This window comes from Pteropus medius, unplaced genomic scaffold (genome assembly GCF_902729225.1).
Source record: "Pteropus medius unplaced genomic scaffold, Ma_sr-lr_union100, whole genome shotgun sequence".
NCBI classification, from domain to species: Eukaryota; Metazoa; Chordata; class Mammalia; order Chiroptera; family Pteropodidae; genus Pteropus; species Pteropus medius.
The window spans coordinates 13,056,181-13,078,074 of record NW_024349797.1 but is presented as its reverse complement, the minus strand read 5'-3'; the positions used below and the strand labels follow the sequence as shown (position 1 = coordinate 13,078,074).

Sequence of the window (21,894 nt, the reverse complement as noted above, 5' to 3'; positions counted from 1 at the left end):
ATCAAATACGTTTCTATTATAGGTTCTGGGAAATATCTTGCAGTAGCATCCCATGACAGCTTCATAGACATATACAATGTAATGAGCAGTAAAAGAGTAGGAATATGCAAAGGCGCTACAAGTTACATAACTCATATTGATTGGGATTTTAGAGGTAAGAATTTAAATTACTTAACTGTTTGATAAAAGCTTCATTTGACTTAGTATAGCTATTTTATGGAAACAAAAAGTAATCCAACAGATGAGTTCTAAAGCATTGTGAAAAGCGGATATTCTCAACGTTATTTTCCACTTCTTTATTTCACATCTGAAGATGAATGTTATGAGGTTAGACTTTTCAGTACTTCTAGTGTAATGCAAATGATAGTACAGTTAAGTGATAAATTCTTTAATTTGTAATTTAAAATTGTACAAAATTTTTTTAATCATGTGTCCTGGTTTTTGTCAGATAAGCTTGACATAAAGAGTAACTTAAAATTTGGAAAATAGATATGTTAATGAAGATTTTAAAGTCATTTTTCCATCATTTGATATAAAATACATTCCCTAAATATAGTCATAATTGAATAACATGTTGAATTTAACTATCTTTTGTTTTTTAGAGGCTGCGTGGCATATGACAGTGTTTAATAAGTTCAGATAAATGCTAAATATCTTAAGTGATCTGTTTTTAAGGATTTTTGTTTTATGTATTCATCTATATAAATCTAGAACTGTAGATTCGTTTTTCTAAATGTAGTTAAACAAAATGTACTTTTTAAAAAAGTTCTAAAAATGTCTCTAGGATTTTAAAAATATGCATAACAGAAATAGTTTTTATGTATATCCATACACAAAAACTAAACCACTTATGAATTTAATTACTTAGTTATATGGGGATTAAGAAAATCAAATGCTCTTAATGTATGTTGACTGCAGAAGAAAATGTTTTAAGTTTAAGCTTACTTTTTTCCATAGAAATTAAACATCATACTAAATGTAAATGTATTTATATTTCATACGCGTGCCCGCGCACGCGCCCGTGTATCTATATATATATTTTTTTGCATTTGAAAACTTTATTTAAATGCCAAAGTTCCTTCCAGAACGTTTGTGTCAGGTTACATGTCCAGCGTCAGGGTTCATACCCATGACAGCAACTGGATTTGTTAATTCTTTTTTAATTTTTGACATGGTTAAGATGAAAAATGACATCTTTTTTTTTTTAATTTGCATTTTTAAATTGTTCGTCACCATAGGCTTTTTGTTTGTAATTTTTATTAACTACTTGTATTCTTTTAACATATAAGGTTTATATGTTTAAGTGGTAAAATTTAATTTTATTAAATTTTCTCTATAGCTTCATGTTTCCATGTTATGCTTAGAGTGGTCTCATTTAAGATAACAAAACTATAAGATTATAAATATAGGATTATATATGTGTATATATATTTAACTTCTTTTTAAGGAAAGCTTTTACAGGTCAACACTGGTGCTAAAGAACAGTTATTCTTTGAGGCTCCCCGAGGAAAAAGACAGAGCATCCCCAGCGTGGAGGTAGGAAGACGGGCAGGAGTGCTTGTGACCTTAATGTGATGGAAAGTGGTTAGAAAACTGATGCCTGCCTTCCGTCGTTTAGTTACACGTGAAGCCTGTCCTCCGATTATTCAATTTATGGAGATTCTTTTTGTGAGTTTATCTCATTGGGTCAGACTACAGGAAAAGATGCTTTATTCGGAAAAGGAATGAGTCACTTGTAGGTCTCACTGTGCTTCAGTTACTTTCCTTAGAGGACAAGAAGCATGCAATAGCAAATAGAAGACATGACGTCTAAGATTGGAGTACTGCGTGTCTGCCAAATCTTTTGGAACCCATATGCCTAAAATGCATGTTGGCAAATTCCTATTTGAAGGAAAAACTATGTTCAGTTTTTGTGCCTGACAGTATTAGCAAAAATTTTTTGACATGATATGGCCGAGGAAGAGAGGTGAAACAAATTTAACATGAAAATAGCTTCGTAAAGAAGGAATTGTAAATTATTAATTGTAATGATTAATTGGAAAACAAGCTTATAGTAGTGTATTAGTAGACATTTAGATGTGAAGTGTAAGACTAAATTTCTCAATTATTCGAAGAGCGGAAGTACGCTTATTTCTTTTCACTGGGTGCTCAGCATCTGAAACACAGTGGATCTATAATAAGTACTTCTGGAATAATGGTAGGTTAAGAATGTTCTGCAGAAACTCGTAGACTTGGAAAGTTACAATACCAAGACAACCAATAACTTTTTAATTAAAATTTTAATTTTACTTGTGACGCATATAATTACAAAGGAAATGTTCAGATGTGGTTGTTAATTTTTAGGTTTAGATATTACAGACTAACAGCATTTTTCCCCCATTTTAGGTAGAAAAAATTGGTTGGGCATCATGGACAAGTGTGCTTGGTTTATGCTGTGAGGGAATTTGGCCAGTGACTGGAGAAGTCTCAGATGTAACTGCCTCTTGCCTCACCAGCGACAGGATGATTCTAGCTACTGGGGATGATTTAGGATTCGTGAAGTTATTTAGATTTCCTGCTAAAGTATGTGTTTTTCTTGAATTCTCCTAATATAATTATAAAAAGAGTTAAGGCGACACCCTTTCATAGCATTTCATTGTTGTAATATGAATATTATGTAACGTAATATGAAAGTCTCCAAATTATGTTCCCATTCTTGACATATTTATGGCTTTTATCTAGTGTTGTAATTTGTGATTCCATGCCTTAGGTTATATATATTGCACTGTACAATATATATACATTTCTCAGTACTGAGTAATGTACATGTTCCTTTTAGAGAAAGTATTTCTTTTATGCCTAATATTAACTTAAATAAGTTTAGTATTCTTTTAATTAAATATATACCATTGATAGTAAATATAGACTTTACATTTACAGCTTTAAAGTTTAATATGTTTTAACCAATTAAATACAAGATAATATAAATAACAACACCTGCAAAATTTTTAAGAAAACAGCATCAATTTAATGTCATGAATGATGTACAGATTCTTTGGAGTATTACACACCTATGCTACTGGGTGCGACTCGGTTCTCTTACTGCTCTCCTCTGTTCAGACTACCAAGATACATTAGACTTTCACTTAGCACAAAAATAAAATTCATGCGTAAAATCCAGATGCATTTATTGCTTAATTGTCACGAATTAAGATATATATTATAGTTTAGCACCAACATGAGCATAAAGACAAATTTATGAAATAGGGCACTGAAATCATATACAATATTCAAATCATGATGGTGATTGCTCATATTACTATCTTTAGTTCATTGAAATGAAAACACAGGTTTAAAAATTCTCATAGAGAACTCAGGTGCCCAAGAATGTATTCCATGGGTTCCTGTTTTAGACATACTTAGCTGGTAGAACCTTAGTTGATAAGATTATGTTCAAATAAAATACCAATTGGTCAGAAACTTCACTTCCGGCATTCTAGATGGTGTAGATGCCCTAAGAATAGGTCCTAGGACATTGATCTACAGATTCCTCCTTCACCTCACTACAGTAATAACCACAACATCTTAGGGAAACTGCCTTCTTGTAGTATTTTATTGACAGATCCCTCTCTTATTTCAGCTAACTTTTATTAAGAGTCTTTATTCCCAGAGAATTCACTGATTTAGCTAGCATTGTTTTCATATATTTAAAACATTTCTTATTTTAGCATCCTTGAAAAGACATCCATCTAAAACCTGCTTGTGGTGCATTAATCTGAAATGTGCTTCTGTCTGTTGGTAATGTTGGTATTCTAGATCTGAAAGTTGCCAGTATCTATAACTTGGATTTTTCTTGGTTTTTAAAAGAAAAATACACTCCCGTGTGTGGTGCTTATAAACAAAAACACTAATGAATTAAGAGAAAAGATATTAACATGAGTATATAATAAAGTGATCGATAATGAATTTTGCTAATATGACTATGCAGTTTATAGATATTTATATTCTGACTTTCTTAGTTATGATGTCTATTTCCAACAGTGTTACATCTGCATAGCCATTGTTTTTAACAGATGTATACTATTCCATAGATACACGCTGTAATTAACTAGTATTATGACGAACATTAAAATACTTAAAGTTTTTCACTGCTATAAGTAAATACTTTAGTAAATATTTTTTTGCACATATAGCAGTTTTTAGCATAGATCTCTAGAAGGGGGATTGGTGAGTCAAAGGTCAGAACATTTTTATGCTTCTAACACAGAATACCAAGCCAATTTCTTAAAAAATATATTTGTCCATGGTACTAGCAGTGTGTAAAACTAGCTGTATCCTGTCCTTGCCAGCTTGAGAATTGCTGTTTTTATTCTAGTGAATTTTTCAGTATTTTCTTTTTTTTTGTGATTTGCATTTGTAATGATTAATTTCAAATCATACATTAAGGAAGTTCACAATTATAACAGTTTTCAAGTAATGAAATTTCTCAGAAAGACTGACTTTTTATTTTTAGGGAAAATTTGGAAAGTTTAAGAGGTATGTGGCTCATAGCACACACGTCACAAATGTTCGCTGGACGTATGATGACAGCATGTTGGTTACCTTAGGAGGCCCGGATATGTCGTTAATGGTTTGGACAAATGAAATGGAGGGCTATCGAGAAAAAAGGCCTTGTGATAGTGAAGAATCTGATACAGATTCTGAAGAAGATGGGGGTATGTCATTTTTCAATATCTTATTTTAACTAACATATAGAAAAAATTACTGCAACTGATTTAAACTGCTGACGTTAAAATAAGTAATAATAATGTGTGAATTATTGTGATTTTAGTCTGTTTGGTCTTTTTAACACCAAAATTGCTTTCGTGACTCAAGAATAACACACTGTTATGTTTTGATGACTTAGATATTCTTTATCTACAAATGTAAGATACTCATCCTTAAGTACTGTTAAAATAAATTTATAGTATCTAACCTTATATTTTAAAATAATTTTGACTTTTCCTAATATACCAGTAGTATCAGCTCTTTATAGAAAAATTAGAAAATACATTTTGCAGTAAAAAATAAACACATCTATAATCTGACCATTAAGAGGCAATTTCTGTTAACATTTGGGGTATATTAATATGGATATGTGTTTATATACTTTTTTTAAAAAAATGGTATCATATCAAACTTTTTGTAGCCTGCTGTTATCACTTAGTAATACTTTGAAAACATTGTTGCATATCATTGAATATTCTATATCATTTTTACTGGCTGTATATTATTCCATAATTTGGCTGTAATACAGTTATTTTATTGCATATCGTCGAACACTCTTATATCCAAATTATAAGGTCATAATTGGTCTCTTCAGTTATCACTTAGAGAATAATTCTTATATTTTAATGGTAGGCTATGACAGTGATGTTACCAGGGAGAATGAAATCAGTTACACCATCAGAGCCTTATCAACAAATATTCGTCCAATGTTTGGGATCAAGCCTCATTTGCAACAAAAAGAACCCTCAGTTGATGAGAGGTAACAATCAAGTTTAAAATTAGATGAAGAAAAAGTTATTAGTATTTAAAATTGAATTTATTGTTTAACTGAATGAATTTTTGCAAAAGCTAAGTAACAGTGATACTCGCATTATACAGTCCTCGGCATGTCTTAGAAAACATGTTTGTCCTTAAATACTTTTTGGTGGTGACACTGTCTTTTGCAAGTAGTTTAGAGAAAGATGCTATGTAAAAAATCTGTATGATTACAGGAATCTTATTTGCCAACCTTTATAAATATATGCAGTGAGGTCGAGGGAAGATAATAAAAATTGAAGCCAATACCAAGTACTTTTTAGGAAGCACACAAGCAGAGAGATTATTAAATTTTCAAAAGGCCTTTTTAGCCACGTGCCTTTAATCAAAGACAGAAAATCATTTAAAAATTTTCCAGAAAGGTAAGTCGAAGTATAGCTTGTCTCTAGTGGGAATTATTGGTCTTTGTCTAGAATCAGCAAATCAAAAATAAGGTCATGTACACAGTGGTTTTATGAGGAGAGAGAACTTTTTAATAAAAGTCTCTGAGCTAGGTGACAGATCAAGAGAGAAATTGTGAACCTGAGGCTCTTAAAATCGTTAGGGGAGATAGAAAACCGTAAAGAGGCATATGGATCAGGGAATGGCATGGATGTCAGAAGCAAAGAGGTTTTAAGAAATGAATAAAGTAAAAATCATCCAGAAACAGCGGTGAGAAACAGAGTGGGAAGTAAAAACAATAGTGACCTCTTCTGTAGAAAGCTGTGATGAGGAAAACTTTATTATGAGAAGTTAGAAAGAATATTTGAGGGACAAGTTAAAAGAGAAAGGGGATGCATTCACTTTGAACAAAATTTGTGGAAAATTCAAGTGAATGTATAGTTGGCGAGGGTAGTGCTGAAGAGCGTTGGAACCTAGTTAGACAGATATGACATCATGAGGAAACATGGGCAGAGGGATTGGAGTTTGCAATTTTGTGTTTAATATTCAAGGGAAAGGATGCAGTTGGAAGAGCGATACATGATAGTGATGAAGAAGTGGGAGAGAACTAGAGATTCTGTTGAGCTGAGTACCCCAAAGTTCCCAGGGAGGTTCTAGGTGGATTTTTGAGGTGATGATGCCCCAACTTCTTTTTTAGGTACCCCGTTTACTGATGGTATACCTCAGGTAGTACCAGTGGGGAGTCATCTTACAGAAAGTGGATAGAGAGTGATAATCTATGTTGTCATCCTGTATAAAAAGGCAAAGTAATAAGTTAGAGATACATTTCAAGAAAGCTGACCATACCATACTCTAAATACTTGCACAGGATTCAAGGCTGAAGGAACTTGGTAGGAGGCAGTATCATACAGTGCAAAGGGCATGGTTTTTGGATTCAGATAAATGGGTTAAAATATTCATTTTTATCATTTACCAGTGTGTGACCTTTAAAAACTATTCATTTTTTTCTGAGCCTCAGTTTCCTTAGAGGTAAAATGATCACAATAATCTCTAACTTATGGAGTATTTCAAGGTTTAAATGAAATAATGAATTTAGTAGGTCTTCACCAATGACATCCCTCTCTTGGAATGAAATACAAAGTAACCTGAGGAGATACCCTGAAAAACACTCTGAAAAACACTCTGAAATTAAATATTCATAAACTAATGAACACTACACACACACAACACACACACACACACACACACACACACGCCACGCACGCCACATTTACTTATTTATTTTAGGCAAGGAAACCCTTGGTTGATCTCACAGATTGCAAGGACCCTGTCAGCTTACAATCCCTTATTTTTATTTATTTTTATTTTTTATGCCTATAGCACCTGGTCTTCCTAGGTGGTCTCCCATCCAAGTACGAACCAGGCCCGACCTTGCTTAGTTTCCAAGATCAGCCGGGATCAGGCTTGTTCAGGGTGGCAAATATATTAAACATTTAATATATTTATTAAAGTAATATAGTTAAGTATAAAAATATGGGTGTTCCTAATTAGACTTTTTGCAATATAGTGCTTAAAGGAAATTATATCTCACAGCTCATGAAAAATGAAAAGTATATTCTAGAGAAGAAGGAATTCTAGACATTCCCATAAATCTTTTTCATTTTTTATATTGATTTTTTTAAAAGAAAAATATTATCATTTGTCAGATAAATTTGGCATGTCAGTAAATGTGACCTAATTTTAATCTGTAGGCCGTCTTTCATGGTAAAACACTTAAATTTTCTACCTCATTGTCAAGTGACCCAAATTCTGACAGATGGAAATATTTTACTGCTCACGAAGAATGGTTTGACACTGTCATAACTTAATCTTTGCTGTCAGCTTGCATTTTTTTACAGCTAATCTTTTCAAATTATTTTTGAAATTATTTGGCACATGATTCTCAAATTATTTTATAATTAAACTCTACTAAATTCGTCTGAAAATGTCAAGACAGAAGAAGCCAGTAATGAGATTCATAGTTAGGAGTCTTCTTTTTCATAAAATGAAAGAATCAAAGGAAATAAAAATGAAGAGATATTTGTTTTTACCAACTTGAACATATTTATGAGGCGAGAAAATGGTCTGTATAAATAATTGCTTTCATATTTTAAATAAAATATTGTCATCAAATATGAAACAAAATACTTTATAAACAGTTAAATGCTTATCAAATATTTTATCCACTTAAAAGGAAACTGTGATGACAATTTGATAATTACTATACTTGGTTGATATTTTTGTGGGGTCTTTTTGCCTAAATGACATTAATATGTTATTTTTCTATAAATATTTGTGAAGCAAATTTTCTGTATTTAAAGTAATTTATTGTCAATCAAATTTCAAATAGTTTTGAATAAAAATATTCAAACAAATGAAACATAAGATTAGGCATGTTTGTATTTCTTTAAAATTCTGTTGTCATCTGGCCTTTATTTTCTTTACTGAACTGCTACATTTTATTCATCAGTTTTCAAATATGTTTCCTTTTTTATTCTTGCTCCTGTTGAAGGCAGGGCGTAGTAAGGTAAGTTTTATTAAAGAAAATACTCAAAAATTTACTCTTTTGGTCTTCATAGTATTAAGGTATTGATTTTTTTCCTGTAAAACATGAAACTAAATTTGTCAAGAAAGAATCAGAAAACGAAATAAGACTAATTCTACGAAAGAGCTGGCGTTTTTTAGGTACAGTGTGTGGGCGTCGTTATGAGCGTCTTTATTATGATCATTGGTTTTATAACTGACGTCTCATAAACTCCTATACTCAAGATAGTTTTGGTTTTTTCTTAAGTTTCAGAGGCTCATAAAACTGTTACTTCTACATTTCATAAACTTTCGTTTATAAACCTGTAAGCTTCATTTAATGCATGTTTAATATTTTCATTAATTTAAGAACATTAACATAGGGCGGTGATGGTATTTGTGTGTTTAATGACATGTGTGCAAGAAGGGACTCTTTGCTTATAGCTACTTTTAGTGACATGAAATGTTCTTTTTCATGTCTTCAAAAGTTCACGAAAAAGAACATTGTAGGAAAGGCTCGTCTACTGTAGAAGTAAAAAAAAAAAAAGATACCATTAGGAAAATGCTGGAAGATAAGGATGAAAAAAGTAGATTTGAGACCAGATTGTGCAGAAACTGAAGTATTAGGTACTCCTTACTTCATTTGGCAGACAGCAAGAATTATCTGTCTTATGCAAGGGGCGATGTGTACAAGATATGAGTCTAGAGTGTGATGTAACTTCTAAAAAGGCCTGTATAATCTAATCCTATTTTAACAGGAATAAAACATTCATATCTAACCTTAGATGTGAAGTTGCTTATTTAGGACTGATCTCTGCATTTTAAAGGGACGTTGATAGTTTACAGTGGTCTAGAAGGAAGCTCAGGATGAAGGAAGGTTGGAAGCCACTTCACACAAGTTGTAGGAATCACTTGTCTAAAAAAAAAATAAAACTAAGTGGAGATACAATTGCTGTCTTGGGTATGAACAGCTTTTATGTAGAAGTGACCTGTCACCAGCAATGTTTATGCAGAGTTTAGATGACCAGTTGTCATTGGTTCTATGCAGAGGTCTCCAACCCCTGGACCACAGACCAATACCGATCTGTGGCCTGTTGGGGACCAGGTCGCCCAGCAGGAGGTAAATGGTGAGCGGTGAGCGAGTGAGCAAAATTTCATCTGTATTCACAGCCGCTCCCCAGCACTAGCATCACCGCCTCAGCTCCACCTCAGATCATCAGGCATTAGATTTTCATAGGAGCACTGGTCCCTGGTGCCAGAAACATTGAGGACTGCTGCTACTAAAGAGATGTCCTAGACACGTAAAGAGGATGCCTGGTTTCAGTGGGAGGATGGATGAGATGACTTCTGTGTCCCATCCAATTCTGTTGTGGTCATTATGTTATTAAGGAAAATTTTTTTTAAGTTACCTCTTTTGCTAGCAAAGTCCCCTGTCCAGCATCGTCCTGAGTGAGACTCACTCTGCCTGCTCGATGGGACTGGACTCGGATCAGAACAGGGAGAGTTTAGATTCCGTAGACAGTTTCCTTAAGAGCGGCTGCCGTGCTACTAGCCTTTTAAGTTAGTTCTTAACGTTTTACTGCCCTTTCTTAAGAACAAAGCTTTAATATTTTGTTTGTAATTCAGATAGCACTGGAGAAAAATAAGAATGGCAAGCTTTAATGGTTACAGCATAGAGCATGTTGAGTTTTCATTTATTGTTCTTTTTTACCTTCTTCTGATATCCCTGCCATTAACAGAGTGACTTAAGCCCTTTCTTAAATGCAGTGATAAAAAACAATAGGCCTTTAATGTGTGCAATATAGTTTATCTGCATCATTAAACTTGTAAAAATATTTTATCATAGGAAATGTTTTGCTAATATTTTAAATTTCTGTTGTAATCATGTCCTTTTTTATCTGCTGCTGAAAAGAGGTTCCAGGTAATCCTCTTTCTTTTCTATGCTTTATGAGGCTGAATTTTGTATTTTCATATTTTTTATCTTTTTTTAATATTTCCCATTAATGAGCTATGTTACTTGGTCTTCTTCACCTCTGTTCAGTTTTTCACATTCCTCTCCTTTGAAATGAATCTTCCTGAAATGAATAACATCTCAATTATTAGATTCATACTACATAAGTAATTTTACAAGTTGTATGATTTTAAGCAATAATATATCTTAACTATTACACAGGGTTGTACAGGTAAAAAGTTACCTATTTCTTAAAGCTGTCAGATGATAATATTGAATCAAGTTTAACAAAATGACTTGGAAAAAAGCCAAGGCTGCTGTCATTCTCTAAAATGATCCTAGCAGAAATATTTTTGTGTAAAATATTATAAATTCAATTACATTTATTTTTTATAGACATTCAAAAAGTATTGAAAAAGGTTTGAAACCAAAATTTTGTGGTAATATGAAGTTCTTTGTCTTCTAAGTCCATTTAATTTTTATGCCACCAATTAATCATGCTTGTATCCTTCTACATACTGCTTCATATTACATATGAAAATACACATTTATATTACATGTTCAAGATATTAATACTTCATTTGCTTTTTATACATAAATTACTTGAAAATCATTTTAAGAATACAAATATTATGCTTTTTATGGACTTGTTCATAAATGTTGGAATTTTTTCACAGGAAAGTTAATTTGTCTCATTTCTTGATTTAGTTTTTACAAATTGAATATTAGCTTAAAATTTGGAGAGGGGAATTGATAGATGATTGATTTAGATTCAGTGTTCAGGTTATTAAACATTTGAAAAGTAGTTATCTGAATTAAAACTAAATGATGTGGAGTTTTTTAAAAATTAAATAAAGGGTCTTAGGAGAAGAGCCTCCACATTTAATGAATCAATATGAGAACCTAATGGGGCATTGTAAGTAGATCCTGAACTCGCAGTGGAAACAAATGGAGGGCTAGCCTGAGAGCTACTGTGCAGGTAAGGTTGATACATGTTTCGTAAATAGTGAGGATATGGGAAGAGGAGTCGGAGGCAGTAGTAATCACCTTCGGTAGAGTGCCGTGTGGTTTACAGTGCTTTGTAACTGTAAAACGTCTTGCCTGACTAATTGATGGTGATGCCACAACCACGCTAGGGACTTCAGGCAGAAGAGAAGGTGAAGGGCATGGAGGGGAAGGTAACGAGTCCAAATTTGAACTCTGACATGATCTTTGTTGCCAACGGTATACAAAGTTTGCAGAAATATTTTCAGAATTCAGTTCAAGAAGAATATTGAGTTCCTGCCGTGTGCCGGCTACTGTGATAAATACTTTAAAGCAGTAATCCAAGCTTTGTCGATAATGCACCCCATCAAGAAGTTTTTAAGTACGTAAAATTAACAGTTGTATATTTTTATAAGCAGTCTGCTCTCATATTATTATAGTATTTACATTATGAAATATATAGCAAAGAAAATAAAATGAATAAGAGGTCTAGTATTTTCTTTCCACCTTCATGCTTTTGAGGATATAAAGATGTAGAGATCACAGTCTAGTGAGCAACACAGGTGGGGTTCACTTTTGGACGGCGTGCCAGACATCTCTTCCTAGATGGCAGGTGAGGGAGGCTCAGTGACAGGTGCCTCTGATCGCTGCCTTTCCTCATTCTGACTTCCCTGTCTTAGGCCCCCTGTGAGCAGAGCCCCGCCACAGCCAGAGAAACTCCAGACGAACAACGTTGGCAAGAAAAAGAGGCCTATAGAGGTGAGAAAAACCCATTGTCTGGTGTTAACTTGTTCTTTAAAATGTATCTGGAGTTTATTCTGTTTCCTTTTTGTAAAATACCTGAATAGTATCATTTTTTTTATAAAAATAAACATTGCAAATAATCTTTTTTGTTTGGTTGTAAAAATTGATTGCTTAACTGTCAAGTCTGAGTTTTAGATTGATATCTTGCTTCTTTTTATTTTATTCATCATCCTTTTAGTTTTCAGTGAATAACATCCTGAATTGAACTGTGTCTCAGAGAACTTCTAAATGTAAATATATGGGAATGATTTATGGCTGACAGAAGCACAGGCACCTTCGCAATGTCTTACATTTAGTGGTTTGAATTTATGTTAAAAATTTAATACTTAAAACTAAACCAGGGACTTTTACCTCATGCAGTGTATTCACTTTAGGGTTCAGTGAAGGCTCTACTCCCGACCAAAGAAACTTTCTACAATAATTAAGAAGGGAAGTTCTCCAGGCATTTTATAACCCCAGTATTAGCAGTAGCAAGCCAACTTGGCTAAATCAGGTCATAAACGAGGTCTTGAGGCTATGGGAGGGTGATGGTTGCACTTCCTGTCCCACTCAGCCTTCCGAGGCCAGTGAAAGTGGTGGACCCTTCAGGAGCCGGATTATCTGCTGAACTGGAGCATGAGTTATCAGGTGGCATGCTTGGTTTTATGCACCAACATCGGTGCACTGTTCAGATCCTTAAACATACATCACTTGGACGTAATTTATACTGAGTAGTGTATGTGGATCAGACACTTTAACTAACAGTGAACACAAATTGAAATATTCTTTTCTGGAGCACAAGAAGTATCCAGGTGTTCAATACGTGAAGTCTTAAGGACTAAAAAATTCGTAGATGACCTGTGATTCTCTTTTCATTTTTAATACTTTATGTAGAAAAGTATGAAATGTGTGTCTTAGCTGTCCAAAACAGGTTACATAGAGAAGTATGTCTAGCTTAATTTTGTGTTCGCAGTTTGTAAAACATCAAGAACTCATCCTCCATTTTGACCAAAGACATAGTACTGTACACAACAAAAACTGGTGGACATTTAGATGAGAGGGACTGTCTAATGGTTTTATCATTGTTGTAGGACCTTGTGCTGGAGCTTGTGTTTGGCTATCGAGGCAGAGACTGTAGGAATAATGTCCACTACTTAAACGATGGCGATGATATAATTTATCATACTGCATCCATTGGGATTCTGCACCATGTTGCTACAGGTAGGAAACCCGGATTCTCCATCCCATGCTTTTTTTTAAAATTTAAGATTTTTTTATTTAGCATCTTAAAATTCTTTGTTAAAACTATAATTAAAATGAATGAGCCCAGAATATAAATATTTAATACTGTAGAACTTCCTATTACTATTTCAAGTAACCAAATGTCTAGTCTTGATGGACTATAACAGCAGAAAAGGCTTTCATAATGCAAAGTGCCCACAGGTCTCTGTTAGAAGTGAAGGTTTACTGTTGTGTTAAAAGCAGTTTAATTGTGAAACCATTCATAACTTCACTGTTTCCCCATAACTTTAGCGTGAAAATGGATGGTTTGGATGGTTGGTTCTGGTAGTGGTTGCAAGTCACATGTTGTTGGGTGAGTCGACTGCTGAGGGGTGGGGATGAGGTGGGTAGTGTTCTTACTGAGGCTTCAGAAAGCCAAAGAAGCTAGCTAAGAAAGCTGCTTGCCTTTGGCTCACTGATGATACCTTGTTGGATTCAATAAGGTGAGAAAACATTTCTTGATGTTTATTTAACTGATTGGATTGTTGAAAAGCAAAGTTTTCAGCATCATTTGATGACCAATGATGTAATAAGCCTACTAGCAACATTCAGTATGTAATTTTGAATTCTGTTTTATTTCAAAAAAAATGTAAACGTCATAAAGTCTGAAAGTTGGAAGTAAAAATAGAGGTTATCTAGTCTAGACTTTCTGGCTCTTTCTTCTGATAACTGTATGCTGAATAGGTAAAGAGTAGATTATATAAGTGATAACTCCCCACCCCTAGTCAGTATTAATCATTAATATCTTTCTGTTGTGGTTTCCTAAAGAAAAGGATTCACCAAGATCACACAGAAGTCAGTGGCAACTTTCCATTTAATTATCTGGGTCGTTTAAAAAATACCACTTAGAAAGAAAACTCTCTTTAAGTGAGACTTCATGTACCCTTCAAAGAAAATAGAAAATTAAAAAAAAAACAAACTACAAAGCGATAAATGTGTAAGTACACTTTTATGTGTATGCAGTCATGCACTGCTTAATGACAGGGATAGCTTCTGAGAAATGCGTCATGAGGTGACGCGTGCGAACCTCGCAGAGCGCACTCACACAAACAGAGATGGTCCAGCCTATGACGCACTAGGCTCAGGTACAGCCCATCACTCCTGGGCTACAAACCCGTACAGCATGTGATTGTACTGAATACTGTAGGCAGTTGTAACACAGTGGTAAGTAGTTGTGTATCTAAACGTATCTAAACATAGTAAAAATATGGTATAAAAGGTAAAAAATGGGACACCTATAAAGGGCACTTATCATGAATGGAGCTTGCAGGACTGGAAGTTGCTGTGGGTGAGTAGTGAATGCATGCAAAGCCTGGGACATTAATGTACACTGTAGACTTTATAAACACTGTACACTTGGAGCACACTCAATTTATGAAACAACATGAGATTAAGTCAAGCACAAGGGGAAAAAAATGATACAATCAAGAAACACCATCAACAAGAGCTATGGGGGCACCTGCCAGTATAACACAGAATACTGTTTTACAGCAGACTTTTTTTTTAAGTAGAAAGAGTACACTCTAAAATAACAATACAATGTATAGTATAGTAAATACATGAACCAGTAAAATAGCCATTTTTTATTGTTAGCAGGTATTTTGTACTGTACGTAATTGTATGTGCTGTACTTTTATATGACTGGCAGCGCAGTGGGTTTACAGCAGCATCGCCACAAACGCGTGTGATGCCTTGTGCTATGATGTTTGGATGTCACTAGGTGATAGGAATTTTTCAGCTCATTACCGTCTCATGGGACCACCGTCTTACATGCGGTCCATCATTGACCAAAATGTTGTTAACGCAGCATGTGACTCTCCTTATAATTTTCTTTACTTTTCTTATTTTTAATCACCTTTCTAATGATGGGGTGCGGAGCAAGGGCAGAGGGGAGACCAAGCACTGAGATTTGGCCTCTCCAGTTTTGAGGATACATCGCTATGTTCGTGGTCTACTAGCCGATCTACCAGTTTAGCTAACAGCACGTATGATTGCGTGTTGGTCCCTTTAACTGAACTCTCAAGCCTTGGAAAATATGAGGCACATTTCATTTTGAGAAGAAGTGTTAAAGTAACATTAGATCTGTTAAGCGTTATCATTGAATTGTTTTGTTTTGCTTTCTGGAGGACCTCGTACTGATGGCCCTCTGTAATCTGGACTCAACCTACCACCTTTTACACCCCTGTTTTATTTGCACAAGCCTACGTTTATTGCCTGCTGCATGGTCAAAGTCTACAAAGGATTTTTACTGTCACTATTACTAGATGGATTACATCTTTGATCAAAATTCTTCAGCACTTCCCCACAGATCGCAAAATATGAAGTTTAATAGGCGGCATTCAAAATCCTCTCTAATTCTAGTTCCAGTTTGCCTTTCAACTATATTTCTCACTTCTTCATGATGCTATACTTCAGCCAAATGAGCCATTTATTTGCACACCCAGTACTTTCCTGCCTTTGTACCTTTGCTTAAAGTATTCTTTTACCTAGAATTCCCTTCCCTACTCACCTTCACAATCACAGAATCTGCTCTGTCAATCCATGAATCCATGTGCCTATAATTAGACTCTTTCTGCTGTGAATTCCCATAGCATTTTGATCTTCAACTCTCTCGTGGCACTTGCTGTCTCTAGCCTCGTGTTGCATAAGTTTATGCCTTTTAGGGCTCTGTCCCTTTCAAGGTGTCTGAGTCATTTTTCCATCCTTATGATGAGGTGCACATATGAAGTGCTCAAAAATGTGTTGAATAAGCAAGTAAGTTAAACAGCAGTTTATTGCTCTGCATAAGTGCATTTGGTTGTTAAATACCTTAAAGTTTTCCAATTTAATTCTCAAATTCTTTTTTATAGGGACTCAGAGTTTTTATCAGGAACATAATGATGATATTCTGTGCCTCACTGTTAATCAGCACCCCAAGTTTATCAACATAGTGGCAACTGGCCAAGTAGGTATGTTTCTATATTTTAAAAAGAAACAATTTTAAGTAATTTCTTGTTCAAGTTAATTCGGTATCCTAGGAAAAAATTAAAATATATTTGTGTATTGTTCAAAATGTATTTGCACATAAAGCACACAACCAGTTTGAACGTATTATTTCCTTCGGGTGCCTTTCTCTCACTTTGGTTATCTGAATTGGTTCAGACAGCTCAGAATTAAGAATAAGCTATTTTATGGTAGTTGAAATAGTTGGATTTAGTCCTTTGGCAGAAATTTCTGCTCAGCAAAAAGGTTTAATTTAAAAGGAGAAAGGAAGAATTAGAAGTAAATAGGAGGGCCAAGAACTAACTAGACGGAGGGCCAGGACATCTGCGTCAGCAGGGGTTAGACTGACGGGAGAGAGACGCCAAGTCTCTTCCACGGTGGGAAATCCCTCTGCCCTTTTCCTTTCCTGGGATTGATCTAATTTGACAACTGTTTTGAAATCACCCAGACTGCTGTCTTTTTTTTTTTTCTTTAATTATAGAAAATGTAAACATTAAGGCCATAACTCTACAAGCAAAATGACGAGAGGCTAGCAGGTCTATTTAGGACACGTCTACCCATCAGTGACCACTGTGTACACATCACAGATTCCGTCAGTCAGATCTTCACAACTCTGGCATAGTTTTTAAAAGTTATTGAAATCATGAGGTTTGTTGGATCTCAGCGGGCCTCAGGTGTCTCTTTCTTCTTAAATAAGATAATTTATGCTCTTAAAATCTTCATCTTCATACAGGTGCTAAATTTATCACTCCGATACTTATTCTCTAGGTTGCTTACTTCTACAGTTATGCCACAAAGACTCTTGAATTCTTCTTTTTTTTTGTAAAGTTTTCTACTTTTATAAAGAAAGTAGACAAACCGTTACATAAAAAATATTCTAATCTTTGAATATAAATACATAGGTCTAGCCCCTTTTTGCGCCGTTTTTGAAATTGAAGCCTTATTGTCACTCTCCATGAGGATTGAGGAATTATGTTATTACCATTTCGGTCACAAAAGCATCTAGTTTGGTGCCTCTTGGCATATACTTATTTTTTTTTATTATTGCTCAGTTAATTTTTATTGAGTAAATTCATTTATTTAACAAACTTACTGAGCACCTGCCATGTGAACAGTATTGTTGTAGGCGCTGGGGATACAAGCAGCTTACAAAAAAACCTCAAATCTCTACGTTCACGGAATTTACATTCTGTGACTAGAATTCTAGAAGGTCTCGTTCTTTCATTCCCCAGCTTTGTTCCTTCTTTTCCTTTCCCCTCCTCTCCCTCCGTTTAGCAGCCCTAACATATTAGTGCCCCAGTTTTCTCTTTTGATTAAGAAATGTCACAAATTAATCTTTCATGAAATTGGACTCTTCTCCGCTTATTTTTTTTTTAATTGAGATATAATTGACACATGATGAGGGACTCTCTTCTTCTAATTTGAAAGTCAGCACCGTAGGGAATGTGGAATGGCTAATGATCTCCCCATCTCTCTCCTTCCAAGTCAAAGTGCAGGCAGTCCAGAGCTGAATTTTAGATCCTGCTCGTAGCCCTGTGCTTTGCCCTACTTATGCCCTTTCTCAAAACAAAAGTTCTTTACCAACGACTAAAGCGTAAGATAGATTCAAGGGAATACGAAAGAGTGAGGGGTTTTTCTTTTCTGAATCTAAAGAGAATTGAATCAGCACTTTGCCTGCCAAGCTTGTTTAATATTTGCAAAGCACAGAACACTGCCTGATACTGGTTCTCTTTGTCAAAAGTCATCTAGATCACTGAGAAATTGAAATATTTGCCTTTGTGGTATTTTAGTGAGTCAAACTTTTTTTTTTCTTGGCTAGACTCTAAGACTCTCAGGGCCAAATATATCATTTTATCTAATCTGTCATGAAATGTCTGAATCGCTTCTGTAACATCTCCAATAAAGGGTCCTTCTACATATGCTTGAACCCCATCATCACTGAACAGCTAACGAAGTAGCGTAACCTCTCCTCTGGAAGCTGTTATAAAGTGCTTCTTTAAGTTATCTTGATTGACAGCTTGAAAATACTTAGGCCTGTGATATTTAGGTCTTTATTTGTATTCTTGTCCCAGGTTCTGCAGGTATTCAGGGACAAGCCTGATCTCCAAACAAAACACCGAGTCTTTCGACCATTCTTCATGTGGACTAGTTTCAAGTCCTCTCACCATTTGGTTGTTATCAGAGCACATTCAGAACTAAAAGTGATATTTCCTGAGTAGCCTGTTCAGCTGTCAGCTACTTTATTCTTTTTTATATTCCATATCAGAACACTATGGGCCGACATTATCAATATGTCCTTGAAATCATTATTTCATAGGGACATAGACTCTACCAAAGTAAAGAACAATCATCTACCTTGAAAGGATACCTAAATTTTTACTCCTCTCTTTCTTGCTAAAGACTTCTGCTTCTAAAATTTCATTCAATAGATATTTCCACCACAAATATAACAAGCATAGACTTTCATGTTGTCTTTTTTTGCAATCTTTTATTCATATAGAAAATGTTTAATTTGAAAACATTAAGGAAGGGGTTAAATCGTGGCCTGAAACTTTTCTTTCTTGAGTTATTTGGTAACTTTTGCCATCAATTCTCTCAGAAGGTTTAGATCTAATTCTTCCCTTCAAGTAGAGATGCATTATAACCTTAAAGGGTCTATTAACAGTTCATTTTGTAACCAAAATGAGGGTCATATCAATTTAAATCGTATCAATATTGTTAATGTTAAAATTTCATGTAGCTCATTAAAAACAAAGAAAATAATTTACTCAAAGTTTGAAAGGTCATATACATAGAATGTTAATATATATGTATAATCGAAATTATCGACTTCACTTACAGTTGACTCAGTTTCACATAAAATTAATTTTCTATTATAACACTTAAATTATTTAAAAATTGTCACTATTTTATGATAATTGAGGTTTTACAAATTTAGCTTTTAGTATTTGCATTATTTATGGATAATTATTTTTCTGCTATTTTTCCATTTTAGGTGATTCAGCAGACATGTCAGGTAAGGAAAATTAAGTATTTTCTATTTTAGTTTTATAGTTTAATAATGATAGTCTAAATTTTTATACAGTAATAAGATACTTGACCCTATTTTGGATTTATTTTTAAAATGAAGAATATATCATTTTAATGTGATGATACTAAGCCCAGTCTGTAATAATGATAGATAAAACTAATATTTTTTACCTTTTATATTTGCCCAGCACTATTGTAAGCACTTTGCATATATTATGTATTTAGTCATCACAAGAATTCTTCATGGTAGGTATTAACTTGCCAATATTATATAGCTGGTAAGAGTGGAAGCAGGATGAAAACTTCAATATGAATCAATAAATTTTATTACCTAAAAATAAAATTTTAAAGAAATTTATCGTTCTATATGCTATCCCCATTGTACATATTAGATGAACAGATCATTTAAAGATTTAAAAATAAGTATTGTTGATTTTGACCAGCATTTGTGAATTTAAATAACTAATACATGAACAATGTGTTCATTGTTTTTAGATATTTTAATAACAAGGCTTTTTCAACTCAACTTTCATAATATAGTAACTATTATATTAGTTTACATAATATAGTAAGAATTAGTAGTTTAGTAAGAAAACATTTCTCAGTTATTTGTATCTATTTCTCTACCTTCCTCCAGCATAAAGCATAACTTTGTAGTTTGGCTACTCAACTACAAATTTATCCGGTACAACAGGCAAAGTCCTTATTCTCTTGATTACACTCAAGATCAGGGGTTGGCAAACCACAGCCCTTGGGCTAAATCTGGCCCACCACCTGTTTTTGTACTGCCCATGAGCTAAGTACACTTTTTACTAATTTAAATAGTCGAAAAAAGTCAAAAGAAGACTAACATTTCATGGAATGTGAAAGTTATATGAAATCGAAATTTCAGTATCCATAGATAGATTTTTATTGGACACAGCCACACTCAGTTACATATTGTCCATGGCAGCTTTTGTGCTACAATGGCAGGACTGCAGAAGAGACTGTATGGGACACTCTTGTCACTTGGCACACTGCTTGGCACACCGCAGGGTGCAGTGGTGCAGTTCTAACCTGATAGGTCTTGAGTGCTGTGTGTATCATAGTTCTACGCATTTTTTGTTTTTTAACCATATGTTCATCAATCATGTGAAAACAAGGGGAAAAAAAGAAAGTGGACTTAGAATGTGACACTTTTAAGGCACAATGAAGTATGGATTATATTGTTATCAAATTAGTAAGACATTGTGTTTATCATGCAAGGATACTATAGCTGTTTTAAAGGAATACGATATACATCAACATTTTTGCATTAAACATTAAATATCACAATATTCCCAACTCACAGGATACCAACAATCAGAAAAATTAGAAAATTTAAAACAATATCATCATAACCTAATTTTTTTTTTTACAAAAATAAAAAATAATACAACTAAAGTAAGCTTCTGAATGGCTTATTTGTTAACCAAGCAAGAAAAGCTTTTTACTGACTGAGCGTTAATTAAATCATGTTTGATTACAGCAAATACGTCTAGATAATATAAACTTGTTTAAGACTATTAGCTTTTTGGCAAAAAACTATTCCTAAAAGAGTTGGGGACATTGGGAACAAAATCAGTAGTCAAAAACAAGACCAAAAAAAAAAAAAAAGGCAAATGATTTTGGTTTCCCTTAGGCTCTTGATGGGTTGACAGATGTTGCCAATTGTTCACCTGAAGAATTGGTGCCAACTTTGAAGTGGCTGAAGAGTTAGCCTCTATGAATAGTCTCCATGGAACAACTACAAAAGATAATATTTTCAGAGAAGTTAAGAAAACATTAATTCAGTCCAGCTTGAAGTGGAATCTGCTCAGATGTATTACAACTGATGGTAAAAATATGTGTGGAGCTGGAGCAGGAAAAGGGATAGTTGGCTAAATTTACAAAGCTTATGAAATTTAAGGCTTTTAAGGGCTGTGGTTATTGTGTTATTATTCATCAGCAGGTAGTGGAAACAAATTTCAATCTGTCACATGTTATTGAACCTCCATATTTTGTTACCGAAGTCAACCATTAACTTCGTTCACTCCCATAGACTTAACCATCATCAGTTCCATGATTTTATGTTAGAAATAGAGGTTGAATCCCCTGACTTGCTCTATCCCCACAGCAGTTCAGTGGTTCAGTCAATGGTCAAGTTTTATGGCAATTTTTGGAGCTGAGAGCCTAGACTGAAATTTTTCCGAATGAGAGGAGCTGCCCTCAGTCCCTAGTATGAAAACTGAGTGGCTTTGGAAATCAGTTTTTGACACAGACTTAATAATGTTCCTTAATGAATTCAACCTTAAGTTTCAAGGAAACTACAATTACAATCTGAAATTACAATTACAGTGCTTATATGTGAAACTTATACT

The 21,894-nt window shown here is 34.1% G+C and overlaps 1 protein-coding gene across 1 annotated transcript in view; it reads left to right on the top strand.

The window, feature by feature from the left end:
• The window catches only part of EML5 (EMAP like 5), a 123,826-nt gene that overhangs the window by 84,551 nt on the left and 17,381 nt on the right, over positions 1–21,894 (top strand). Inside the window, exons 23-31 of the mRNA XM_039883980.1 lie at positions 23–154; positions 1,448–1,536; positions 2,386–2,562; positions 4,493–4,694; positions 5,380–5,506; positions 12,121–12,199; positions 13,315–13,444; positions 16,354–16,452; positions 19,482–19,502. Coding sequence (XP_039739914.1) covers positions 23–154; positions 1,448–1,536; positions 2,386–2,562; positions 4,493–4,694; positions 5,380–5,506; positions 12,121–12,199; positions 13,315–13,444; positions 16,354–16,452; positions 19,482–19,502 — 1,056 coding nt within the window. The remainder of the gene's footprint in view (positions 1–22; positions 155–1,447; positions 1,537–2,385; positions 2,563–4,492; positions 4,695–5,379; positions 5,507–12,120; positions 12,200–13,314; positions 13,445–16,353; positions 16,453–19,481; positions 19,503–21,894) is intronic.